The following is a 13,064-nucleotide window of genomic DNA, read 5'->3' on the forward strand; positions in this document are numbered from 1 at the left end:
GAGTGATGAAGATGACCTTACATGGTATATGAGCTCCATCACTGGAGTTCAACCCTCTCAAAGTCATGATTATTCACAAGTGCTGCTTGTTTGTTTACTTGAGGAGGCCCAGAAAGAGCGACGTGACGATAAGGGAGAAAAACTACAGCTCATAGTGCACAGTCAGGAGCACAGACACGTCTATAAAGTGAAAGAAGCACTGCACTGTCGGAATATGACAGCCAATCCATCAGGGAAATTGAGGCTGTGTCTAAAACGCCAAGTGTCTGGAAGTTTTATTAATAGTACAGCCTTTTAAAGGAAATTGGAAGTTGTCAGACACATGCCATCTGCATTTTTTTGGAGTATATCTTCAATAGAGGCACTCTTTAAACATGACTGAAGCATCATAACATATAAAGTGGCAGAACTGAAAGCCTATATGGGAGCGATTGGATCTCCTGCTGCACAGAGAGCGGCCTATTCATGGCTCAGTAACACGTCGAGGGCTAATGAATAGACTTTCCATGACATCTATTAACCTTGCTTATACTTATGCTGTCTATGTGTTTCTGTGACTGAGTGTGTTACTGTGTTTTGTGAACATCTATCTTCATGAGGACAGCTGACTGTGATTTTTCTTTTTCTTAGGGGTCCAGTTAACCTCATGGCCAAACATGAGGTCGGTAGGTCTTTAACATAGTTAAACATAGTAAGATAGTCATGTTCATGATGCCGAGTCTGATGAGGCTGTTCAAGAGCTCCCTGGGACTGGTGATAATACATGGTCAGTGGACCTGTACTTGTGTTTCTCTTTTCTAGTCTTCCGACCACTCAAAGTGCTTTAACACTACTTGTCATCAGTCACCCATTCACACCCATTGATACCATGATGACAGGAGCCACCTCGAACTGACCATTCATACCCATTCATAGCAATTTGGGGTTAAGTGTCTTGCCCAAGCACCATTTCACTTCATACTTAGTATGAACAGTACTCTGTGGTCAATTTCAAACACAGCCCATGTCTTGTTTTAATCTAGGCCCAAAAACGACCCACAGTTATCTCTGTACTCTACGCACATAAATGAAAGTTATTAGTCCTGTCATTCTGATTCCGGTAAATCTGAGTCCGGACTAACTTTAAGTACATTTTCAAGTCAACGATAGTACAATCCCTCGAAATAATGCTAGTTGTCCCATCCATTGGAATCCTTTTCCACAAGGTCTCCTGGAGGCCCCTGATGGAGCCGTATCTGAGCAACCACTGCATTAAAAATAAATAAAAACATTTACTTTTATCTTCATCAAATTGCATGAACAAATTGATTTTACTGAAAGCTAGAAAATGATTCTTCTTAAAATATAATTGGTTTAGTAATTGCTCACCAGTCAACATTTTATTGCCACACATCGGCATGCACTGCCAGCCGGCTAGTAACACGACTCACTTTCTCCAGATCTAGAATGTGATGTAAAGGCAGTCTCATGAAAGATAAATGAAGAATATGGCGTCACATGATTTACACCATATGAATAGATAGATATTCCAATTTAAATGCAAAATGTTGAAGTGGAGGGAGGCTGGATGTGTTGATCAACACAGACATTTTGGTACATTTGACTTCAGGATTCATAAATAACATCCAATGCAATTACTCCTCTTCAAATGAGGTTTTAAACTTTACTTGTCATGGTGCGTCCTTATAGTAATGTTTTTATTTCCTAAACCCAGTGTTATTCTTGCTCTCAATGTAATTGCTTCTGTCCTCTGGCTCATCAAGCTGACTGATATCTGTGCTAGGACACGTTCTCAGCTCTCTGCACAGCCTTTTCTACCGCTCCTCTAAAGTTGCAACTATCTAGTTTTATCGTCTGCCGCATTTCATTCTACCCCTCAGCGGAATGGATCGAGGGTAATTTTCAATGTGTACAGTATGTGTGTGCACCTCATTTGTCTCGTTTAAATGACTCAAGCCTCTCTGTGCTTTTCAAATCACAATATACTAAATAAACAGTTGAGTCCATGTGTAATCATTCAGGAGATAATTTTCAAATTCAAACCCTTAAATACGTCATTAAAATGTGATCATATAGGCACGTCTTCACGGCCAGCACAACTTCACCAGTCTGTTCTTTCTAAACCAATGAGTGCAGCTTCATGGACAGCGTTTCATTTTCCTTTTGTTTTGATATCTCATTACCACCTGGTAGAGGAGCCCAGGCTACTGAGGTTTTATTTTCTCCAGTTTTTTGTTTTCTAATTGACTATATAGGCAAGCACAGCGCCACCCAGTGTACATATAGAGTAACACAATTTGATTATCACGTTGGGCTCTTACACCACCCATGGAACGATCATCCGTTTGACAGGATTTCAATTCCTCCAAAATTGTATTGTTTGAATCGTCCATCCAAGTACAAAGTCAGTAGGGCGGAAGAGAGCGTGCACCGCTTTTCTCCCAACAATTGCTTTTCTATACTGCCGACAAACTTGATGCAAAAACATATTTAGCATAGGTATTATGTGCACTGGACAAAAATGTTTTCAGTCTAGCTCGTGTTTTCAGAGTACAGCACATCAAATATAAGATGTAGAGTTACAAAGAGCAAGATGTTGACACTGGAGTCTGGGGATTCTGAAAAATGATTTGTTCAATTACTGAAATCACAATAAGAACTTCCTGTATGTTTTTCTAGTTATTTGACCGTCCACATTAAAGTGCCCGGACCACATAGACCACACATGTACAGTAGTGCATTCCGAGGAAGGTAAACAGCAGCAACAAAAACAATTCTCTGGGCACATAATATATGGCCGACATCTTCACATTCAAAATTAAACATGAGGAAAAAAAGCATTGTCAAAAAAGCATTGTCAACTTTGACTGATGTTTAAGCAGCAAGTATCACGATGTAAACACAGTCCACCTCCTCTCGTCCCACCACAGTCCTGATCTCTGTCCTGCTGTCCACCCGTCAAGTGTAGCTTGATCCTGGGTCCAGGTCTCTGTGAAGATGTGGGCTCAATGGTCACGATCTCCTGCTGCTTGCATCCATCTTATTTCCTTCAAACAACCAGCAGCATGCTGTCTATTGGAGTAGCCTGAGGTCCTAGCTGGGTTAGCTTAGCTTCCATCTTGCCTCTCGTCCCGGCAGGTTGGGCGGCCGTGGGCGGTCTCAAAGTCCGCTGCACTAAATCCCCACACTTCCTTCTCAGATATTGAGCAATATATTCTTTCACACACACACGCACACACACACACGCACACACACACAAAACATGAAATGCAGTGAAATTCATGGGAGCAACCAGCCGCAGCATGTACATGACTGCTGTTACTGACACAGAGCCCGATAACATACTTTTAAAGAGAAAAAAACTGAACTGCTGTATATTTAACATGCATTTCTTGATATATTTACATTCTAACTTGGTACGATGCTTGGCCAAGTGGAGGTCAGAAATACATTGTGTGTAATAAAATGTGTCATCTGACCTAATGTTTAGAAGTGCAGCCTTTACTGCTCTATATCCGTTTGTACTACCAGGACCTGTATAAACTGGGATCTACTTCAGTGAGTCTAACAATGTTAAAAGTTACACCTGGCCTCACTAACATGATCACAGTGACCAATGTAATATCAGACCCTCCATTCGTCACATTCCCTCCAACACTATCTGCCTGCATCACAGGTTCTATGTTGATCAAATCAGTGCAGGAGGGAAAACGATGAAAACGCTGATAGTGATGATGACAATGACGGCCACTGTGATATCCCTATGATGTTTTGATGCAAGCTGATAAAAAACTACCTCTCTCCAGCACAATGCAGAGCCATTTGTCATCAAGCAAGGACAGTTGTAATCATCCCTTTTGCTTGCCTACACCATCAGTCTTCCCCTTTCCATATATCAGGATCAATCTAAGCTCATTTATTTTAATCGTCTCTTATTTGCTAAACTGGCAAAGTCAGTGGAGGACAATAGAAACAAAGCTCCTTTTTGAAAATGAGCTAATGTATGATTGTACGTTTTGTGCAACAGCATCCTTTGAAAGGAACTTTCCAGTTTCTTCATGAATCCCAAAGAAAGTCTGAATGCAGTAAGCGCATGACTTCTCAATAGAAAAAAAAATGTTTTCAAGAAGAAAATATTGCAGCAAAGTAAAGAAATATAAATAGGATATTAATTAGGGGAAATTAATTATAGCCATTTTCAGCACTCATGATAATTTAATCAGAACCAATTTAGGCAATTTTATTACCAAGCTGTTCCAAACATTTAAACAGAATCAACGGGTCTGTTGCGTTCTCATAAATGTTACACAATTGCATCGTCAACAATAACAAAACAAAAAATTAAAAACAGAGATATAAAATATGAATACATATATGTACATATATTAATATTAATATATTACATATACACCCCTATCCTCAAAACACCAAGTTAGGGACTATTGTTTGGAAGAATGCAGCCTTCCAGAAGACTTTTACACACTTTGGTAATCCATGACAAGGAGCACTAAAGCTTTTCTGGTTTTCAGGTGGAATAACTTTACTGAGACACTTAAAGTGTACCTTCATGTCCAGGTCTTAGCCTAACTCCATCCACTGCATACTTGCAAAGCAGGAGGCATTGATATCCTTTTATCGAATATGAATTTCACAAGATTAGTCCTAAACGGTCAACTCTATGTCAGTATTGGCCTTTCAAGGTTCAGGGCTGACTTACAGCAGATAACACAACAGTGGTGTATATAGCTAACACGCCAAATACACCACTGTTGTGTTATCAAATATTCGCAACGCGTTTGGTGTGAACGCCCCATTAGCGTATAGCTCAAAAACATGTTTGTGTGTGCAGTACCTCTTTAATTAATTAGTTTCCCTTTTAAGGCTGGTTTTAGTTTACTGTCCACCATACCATGACCAAACATAACAGAGATGTTCTTACATCTTACATATTTTGTTTTTGGGCCGAACATGTTTTGGTTTTGAATGCTTTATAAATGGTCTTAATTAATGCTTATGCTGTACATATGTGTTTCCAAAGATAGAAAGAAGTACATGCCTATATACCAAAGCAGCATTTCATCTCTAAGTGATTATTTAATAATACGATTATTATTCATTTAGGCATCATTCTCGTGTATTCATTTGTCCGTAACGTAACGGTCCTTTGGCGTTCCTCCTCATCTGTCCCATACGTGTCCCCATGGCAACATCCTCCGGTCGTCTATACGTCACAGCGGCTGTGTTTCCCATTGTCCACATAACATGCTGCTAAAAGGAGAGCCGCCTTGTTCCTTGTATTAAAAACGAACTACAAAGTGAGTGCTGCTTTCCCACGTTGTCGTTTCCCTCTACGATTCAGCACGATGTCGTTTAGTTGGATTTAACAACGCGTTTTGTTGCCTCGAACTCCTAATTATCAGCTAGCCGGCTAAGCTAGCTAGCCCAGCTGTGCTTTGTGACTAGCGCCTGGTGTTGCTAATAATGCTAATGCTAATTTGCTCTGCGCAGAGTTTTGCCTCTTTGTTTGGTCTTTCATCGTTAGGCCGGCCGGACGCTCTCACACTTCTCTGTCATACTTGTATCTGCACGGAGCCGACGGAGAGGTCTGTGTGTGACAATGCCGTAATATGACGCGAATGGCCACAGCTAATGCTAGCCACCGTTAGCTACTCCGCTTGGCAGAGGAGGACGTGGGCTGATACACTCTCTCAACGGTCGTGTCCGCGAGGCGTTGTTGTGCACGCGGAGACGTTTTTTGCCGAGAGAGAAGCTGCGCTGCTAAGCGAGAGCGCTTTGTTTGCTAACACCACGCTAACATCAAACGCAGTGTGCGCGTGAGGTTCGGGGCATCGAGCGAACTTCAGCACCAGAGAACGTCTCCGGTTAAAGCTGCCTGGCCGAACCCGACTCAACTCGCGTGTCGCGTTCCTGCTTTCGCTGCTGTGACTTCGTTTTTAAGGGTTGCAGAATGTCAACAAACACCAGTCGTGGGGCCTTTTTCCTCCAAAGAAGGAGCAGAACCAGACCCCCCCCCTCCCGCCCCTCCTCTTCTGAAACGGGGACCCGGCGCAACGAGAGCCCTTGTGGGTTTTATTCAGGCAAAGCCGTTTCATTCAGCTGCCCCGACATGGAGCAGGCTGAGCTTCCGGTCCCGGTGAACCCAAAGACAAGACCGTTAGAGCGATGCCGAGACACCCTTCTTGTTTTACTGTCATATGGATTCTTGGTCGTGGATCATGATCACTATTGGTGTGTCTGTTCCACTGACATATGGCGCTTGGAAACAATACAGTATGTCACTCGTGCTCTACTGGCAATAGTGTGTCCCACTGTCCCGTACTGGTTCTTACTGACATGCCACTACTGATTAGGGTACAGCCCGCTGTGGGCCACTCATAAATGGCACGACTTGTGTTCAGCTGGCAGATGACATGTGCTGATGGTGTGTCTCTCTTGTTTTAGTGTGTGCAGCTCTGATACGTTTCCAATGCTGGTCGGGATCACTGATGGTGCAAACGCTGCTGAGGAAGTTAAAGAAAGAATGCTCCCTGCTTCCCAAACATCTTCGCTATAACCTTTCTATGTAAAGCACATCAGGCGAACAAGTAACTCACCTGTGCAGGAGTGAGACAAGTCTTAAAAAGTCAAGTTGACGTCTGCACTAACGCACACCCGCTTGGTGGTTGAAGTATTCCTTTTGGAAAGAAACTGACATGTCGTGCGTGTTCACCCTTTTCTGTTCAACCAGGATACTTCACACATTTCCAGTTCTAGTTTTTCGTCGGTTGAACTATTTGCGCGTTTGTTTGCGATGTTATTGTCTTCAAACATCTTAAGTAGCTTTGCCGTCGTCTCTAAAACCGAACGCACCAACTCATGTTTCAGGGTTGTCTGGTTCTGGTTCTGACTCGAAACGCAATGTCTATACACCACTAATGCCACTAAAGCTGCAAATGGATTTGTTTTGGGGTGCGCGTGTTGCTGTTTGCTGTCCCTATTTCTTTACATGTGAAAAAAGAAGGCAAACTAGAAGTTACTTTTCCGTCATCGCTCTGTGCCACAAAGTACAGTGTGGATTCAAATGAAAGCACGATACAGCCCGATCACACATGATGCATCTCTCCGGGGTTGTGGAGGTCGGAAAAGGAGTCTGTTATATGGCACTTGATCTTGAGGATCACACTATGGTCTCTACTTTTCAAGCGTGGTGCTTGAAAACCGAGTTTTCTCAAATATCCCAGGCTGCAATGGAAAGTTTGTGTCGGATAAATTAAAGTTCTTGTAATCTTATTTGATTAATCTGTATACATTTAGACAAAGGCATAATGCTGATAAAGTTTAAAACATAAATATAATAAAACAATGAAGCTTTGAAATAATTTACATCTAAACGGATCATGACAAAACACGCTGGCCAACCTCAGCCCTAACCTGATGCTTTTAGCTATATTTGTACCTGTACTATTTTGTTAAGGCTCCGAATGCATTTATGTGTAAAGGAGGACAGAACTGATATTCCTTTGATTAATCTCCCTTTGACAGTGTTTTCATATTATCACCCATTGGAGGCGTTGGGCCTGTATCTTCTTATAATGTGTGGGAGTAATCATCTTTAGGCAACACTTTAATAACAGGTTTCATGTGGTCGAGATTTCTCCAATTACCTGCTCACTCAAACTTTGCTTCTGTGTGTTTCTGTCCTGTTTCCCAGTGGACCGCAGTCTGAAGCGCCGGCAGGTGAAGCCCCTCGCTACCTCCCTCTTAGATGCCTTGGATTATGACAGCTCAGATGACAGCGACTTTGAAGTGGGAGATGCTTCAGGTAAGCATGGGCTTTTTGTAATGTCTAGCAGCCTTATGTAATATTTCATATTTAAAGATTCTCAAAGGTAGGATGTGTTGCAAGCCTACTGAAGCTTCCATGATTGTGTACAACCCCCAGGGTCGGACGGCACAGGCAACAACAGCGACGAGGAAGGGTCTAAAGCCAGCGCTGCGGGTTCAGGGAGCGACGAGGACAACGACGCTGGTTCTGCAGACGATGGCATAGACGAAGAGGAGGCCAAAGACCTGGCTGCTGACGACAACTGCACTGAAGATGAAGGGAAGACCAAACAGCAGGCCTCCTCGGACAGCTCCACCAAAGACACCACCACCGCCACCCCACCCAAAAGCCGACGCAAGAGCAAGAAGACGGCGGAGCCCGAGCCTCCGCCAGAGCCGGAGGCGGAGCTAAAGACGGAGCCTGAGCCCGAGCCGAAGCTGGAGCTGGAGCCCGCTGCAGGGGCCGGCACTGAATCTACCTCGACATCCGGGTTTGGCAGTGCGAACACAGAGGAATCTCAGGCCGAGCCCAAGAAATGGAATTTCCGCAGGAATCGCCCACTTCTGGACTTCACCACGATGGAGGAACTGAACGAGATGGACGACTATGACAGCGAGGACGACAACGACTGGAGACCCACGGCGGGGAAGAAGAAAGGCAAAGCAGCTGCTCAGAAAGGAGGGCCTGAGGAGGACGGGGGCAGTGCTAGTGAGGATGATGACGAGGACGACGATAACGAGGATGAGGACGACGACGACGAGGACGACGATGATGATGATGATGAAGACGATGACAAGGAGGACGGTGATGGCGAAAAAAACAACAACAACAGTAGCAGTGAAAGTGACAAAGATATGAAGAAGCTCAAGAAGAAGACTAAGAGCACCAATGCTTTTGATGAAGAGTTGACTAACGACAGCGTGTCCCAGGGAAAAGGCAATGAGGTGAGCGCCATTATTCGTGCCAGGACGTTTTTGGGATTCCACATCATAGATTGAAAAATGTGGGGAAGAGCTGAGGCTGTCTGACTATGTAAAATGCAGCCGCCTCTCAAGAACGGCGGCTGAGCCACAACGACTGTATAGAGCAATGTTCATTCTACAGTGTGAGAACATGGCTTTATCATTGAAATTCACAGAATAGCAGTCCAGAAACATTTCCCACTATTTAGTTTTGGGCTGTACCAAATAGCTTCACTCATAACGTTGGCATTCAAATCATTTAAATCATTATGTATATGCTGCACATTAGGATAGGATTCTATTACTTCTCTCGCCTCATCAGCTTGGTTCTTTATTGCACATTTGTATCTTTTTTTTTTCTCATTTATTCATCTAAAAAATTTTTTTGGGCTTTTAAATATATCATTTAAAAAAATGTTTTTATTCTGAACAGGATTTCAATTTCAATTTGAACTTTACTCAAATGAAGGATTTTGTTGGAAGATGTTAACTTTTTGGGGGCGGGGGGTTATGGACACATTCTTGTGAACCCGACTTTGGGCTGATTGAGAGCTGCTACACTATTGAGCATTGAAGCAAACGCAGTCTTCATTGTACTAGTTCAGTAACCACTGTGGATGAGTTAGGTATTTGGTCTGCACATTGGCTACTTTCTTTGTATGGTGCTCCATAATACCAAACAACAATATGAGTCACTAAGTCACCATATAATCCAATGAGAGGTTTAGATGGTATCAGCGTGATTGCAGGATAATTTCTGCCTTTGTTCTAATCGACTTAGCACAGTGTCCATGAGCATTGTATATGGGATTTACTAACAGTCAGTTAGTGGATCTACGGTCAGATCAGAGGAGGAGGGGACGTTGGTAAGTGGCTTTACTGTGTCTCTGTTTCCTGATTCCCCAGGATGCCTTGCTGGACCGGTCCCAAACCTGGAGCACTCAGCACATCCTCATCTGCTGCGTCTGTCTGGGAGACAACAGCGAGGACGCAGATGAGATCATCCAGTGTGACAACTGTGGGGTGACGGTGCACGAAGGTAGGCTGCTGAGCTTCGACCAACATAGAAGTGTGTCGAGGTATTTGTCCCAATCGATGACTCTGTGGCTCATCTTTTTTTGATTGGTGTGTCCCAGACAGTCATAGTTAAGGCTGACCAAGCGATGTGGATCAATGTGACCCTCATCATTTTCAATGACTTCATTTATGACTTCATTTCCCCTTGTGCTAATCTAAAGGCACCAGTCAAAGCAAGGCAGACGGAGAAGAGCTGCTTCTCAAGAACATTGTTATTAAACAAAATGCTTATTTTAATTAGGAATATATGAATTAGAACTGATTATTTTAAGTAATTAAATATGATTATTATTAAATGTCCAGTCACTTGACAGATAATGATTTGAAGTTGAATGATTATCAGTTAATGAAGACAAAAACAAAACAACAGTGCCAGACATCACTGAATCCAGCCTCTCAAAAGCTGCGACCATCTTTGAAAATATAATAAAAGAATGACGCCAAACACACACACACACACACACACACACACACACACACACACACTGGACACGCATGCAGAACTATATGGTAATGGGAGAGGAGGTTCCTACATGTTGATACTAGGAAATGAGACAGATTGCAAAATGTGCATATTTTTGATTTTGAGCTCCATTAATACCAATATAATGGCTTGAAGTGACAGTTGGGCCGTACCCAAACCTTGAATCGTAAAACCAGCATCCTTGTTTTAAGTTACGTGCTAATACATTGCACAGTGTAGAGCACTTCTCTTATTGCACTGCGTTGCCATCTTTCCCTTCACTTCACTTCCCTCTGAAAGGGTTTTTCTGTTTTTTGGGAGTTTTTCCTGAGGACAGGGATGTCGTATGTGTAATTTGTGATTCTGGGCTATACAAAATAAACTGAATTGAATTGAACTTCACCCTGAGAGGCAAATGCAAAACAAATACAATTTTTTATTATGACCTAAAAAACGTGAAAAAAATGTTTTGCAAATGTGATGAAATATTGAGCACTAAATACAGGCATTCCTTGGGTTACATATCAGCCCAAGTTCACATGCCTGTAATCGCATCACACATAAAACACACAACATCACACAAACTCACACCGGGACACGGTCCACCATCACTGTGATCGGCTTGTGTATCAGGGTTCAGCCTTCAGGCAGCAGGACTTGTTGGATTATCTCAGACAGCCTAACGCACCCTCTCATGACGTGTGTGTACACACACACACACACACACACACACACAGCGTGTGCACGCTGTTGGGTGGGAATCGTCCTAATCACAAATTCTCCATAGTCAGACAGGAGATATTAGGAGTAGGTCTTAACTTTATCTTGTTCTTTAGGTTGCTTGATATTTTCTTCCTCTGAGACATGTTTAATCTCCCTGAAAAAGACACAGAAGGGAGACTAAGTGGTTTGCAGTAGAGGCCTGAGAGCGAGGAGGCAGTGGCAGCACTTGCGGCCAGCCTCCTATCTCCCTCTCCAAGGACGTGGATGGTCTGGGCAGTAGAATACGGAACTTCATTCTGGCAAACCGAATTTGAGCGCATGTGTACTTGTCCTCACAATGGATAGATCTATTGTGCTATTAGAGGTAGAATTCAGTGGCTCAGCTGTTTTAGTTTTTTTGTCAAGACATATGATCTTATCCTTGATATTTAAAGCACACAATGTACCAACCAATTAGTGGACGTTTTACAAAAGAAGACGGTCGTCAGTGACGCCCAATGTCTGTGGAGCACTTACTTTGATCTCTAACGTTGGATGGCTGTGCGTTGGTCTCCCTTGTCAAGCTTTCACAAATATTCCCGGCTCCATCTGTTTTGGCTCCTTCCAAAACAGACTAGATTATGTGCATGTTTTTATCGTTATCAGGTTCCCTATTACATCTGAAATGTTGCCAAATCGGCGCTCTTGCTTTTCACTCTGACACCAAACGTTGCGCCGCGGTCTTGCCGGTCATCTCTCCTTCCTCTCGTGACCTGATGAGTGAACCCTGTTTCGTGCCGCGACTCTGCTGCTTCAATTGTAGCACGCTTAGAATTTTACAAATTTGAGTTTTTTTTACTTGAGAGCTGATGCATGAAAATGTACTAAATTGGTTTTATTTCTATGAAAACATGTACAATGACGGTGAGGGCAGTGGTCAAGTAATTTAACCGGTGAATGCCGTAACCCTGGTAACACCGGCAAGCCTACTCCTGGTGGAAGAGTTTCTGATGAAGCTAAGAGTAATTCAGAAAGAATAGGTTGCATGTGGTGGAAAAGTATATATTGTAATATAAAAAGTAATATATTGAAGGAGGATTTTGTTTACTCACCATCACTGTAAACTACTTATTGTGTAGGACTGATAATGTAAGTGGTGGTATGGGCTCTGTTTTACTAGAACATGTGAACATAGGGCTGCATAATTCATCAAGATGTTATCAAAATCCCAATAAGGCCAACAACATTTTAGATGTTATATGTCCTGGTCTACACATATTATTTTTGGTTTGGTACAGATCCCTGCACAAATCACACTAAAATGAGAATGCTATTCATTCCCTCTAATATAGCAAATCGTATCTTTCAAAATTCCTGAATCCTAGAAAATAGACATGTTTTCAAAGGAAATCAGTCATCTTTGTGGTTAAAATGTAGTTAAAAGTACCTCTAGGATAACTTTAATTTTACCTGTGTGCCTCCACTGGGCAATATACTGTATTAACTGCAACGGCATATTCTCTAGAGTAAATAATTAATGGAACTACAGAAAAATAATGCAAAAACTATCCTGCCTACATTTAAGAATCATTATGTTGACAGCTTTATTTTTTAATTTGAGTACTTGGTGAGAGTCTGATAGTCTGATGCTGGGGATGAAGATGTGCTCATAACACAAATTTAGAGATCACAAAGATCTCAAGGTTAGGAAAAGGTCAAACTAGGAAGGACTTTGAGTCATACGAGTCGGTCTTGCTGCTCGATTTCACTGCTTCTCTTTGTTCTCTTTGCACCACCTTTGCCTCTCAGACGACATGAAAGGTTGGCACACACGACCTGGGTGAGAGATCAAAAGCTGGAGTGAGCAGAAGAGGAGTCCTGTTTTCACCAGCCTGCCTTTTGATTATCACACTCGCCAGTCATTCAGGCAGACATCATTACCATACCACAAGAATTCCCTTTTCCTTTATTTGCCTTTGACTCTAAATGCCAAAGAAGGCCCCTTTGCCACATAGTCATGTGTTAAGCTTCTAGT

At 42.6% G+C, this 13,064-nt stretch overlaps 1 protein-coding gene across 7 annotated transcripts in view; it reads left to right on the forward strand.

The window, feature by feature from the left end:
• The first annotated feature begins 5,208 nt into the window (after window positions 1–5,208).
• The window catches only part of phf14 (PHD finger protein 14), an 82,183-nt gene continuing 74,327 nt past the window's right edge, over window positions 5,209–13,064 (forward strand). For 4 of the 7 annotated variants that reach the window (XM_034545266.1, XM_034545268.1, XM_034545270.1 and 1 more), the window contains exons 1-4: window positions 5,209–5,315; window positions 7,712–7,822; window positions 7,943–8,769; window positions 9,694–9,826. In XM_034545266.1, coding sequence (XP_034401157.1) covers window position 5,315; window positions 7,712–7,822; window positions 7,943–8,769; window positions 9,694–9,826 — 1,072 coding nt within the window. In that variant the 5' untranslated portion in view covers window positions 5,209–5,314. Of the gene's footprint in view, window positions 5,316–7,711; window positions 7,823–7,942; window positions 8,770–9,684; window positions 9,827–13,064 lie in introns of all 7 variants that reach the window. The other 3 variants (XM_034545264.1, XM_034545267.1, XM_034545269.1) reach the window with 1 other exon arrangement.

This window comes from Cyclopterus lumpus, chromosome 11 (genome assembly GCF_009769545.1).
Source record: "Cyclopterus lumpus isolate fCycLum1 chromosome 11, fCycLum1.pri, whole genome shotgun sequence".
In the NCBI taxonomy this organism is placed as follows: Eukaryota; Metazoa; Chordata; class Actinopteri; order Perciformes; family Cyclopteridae; genus Cyclopterus; species Cyclopterus lumpus.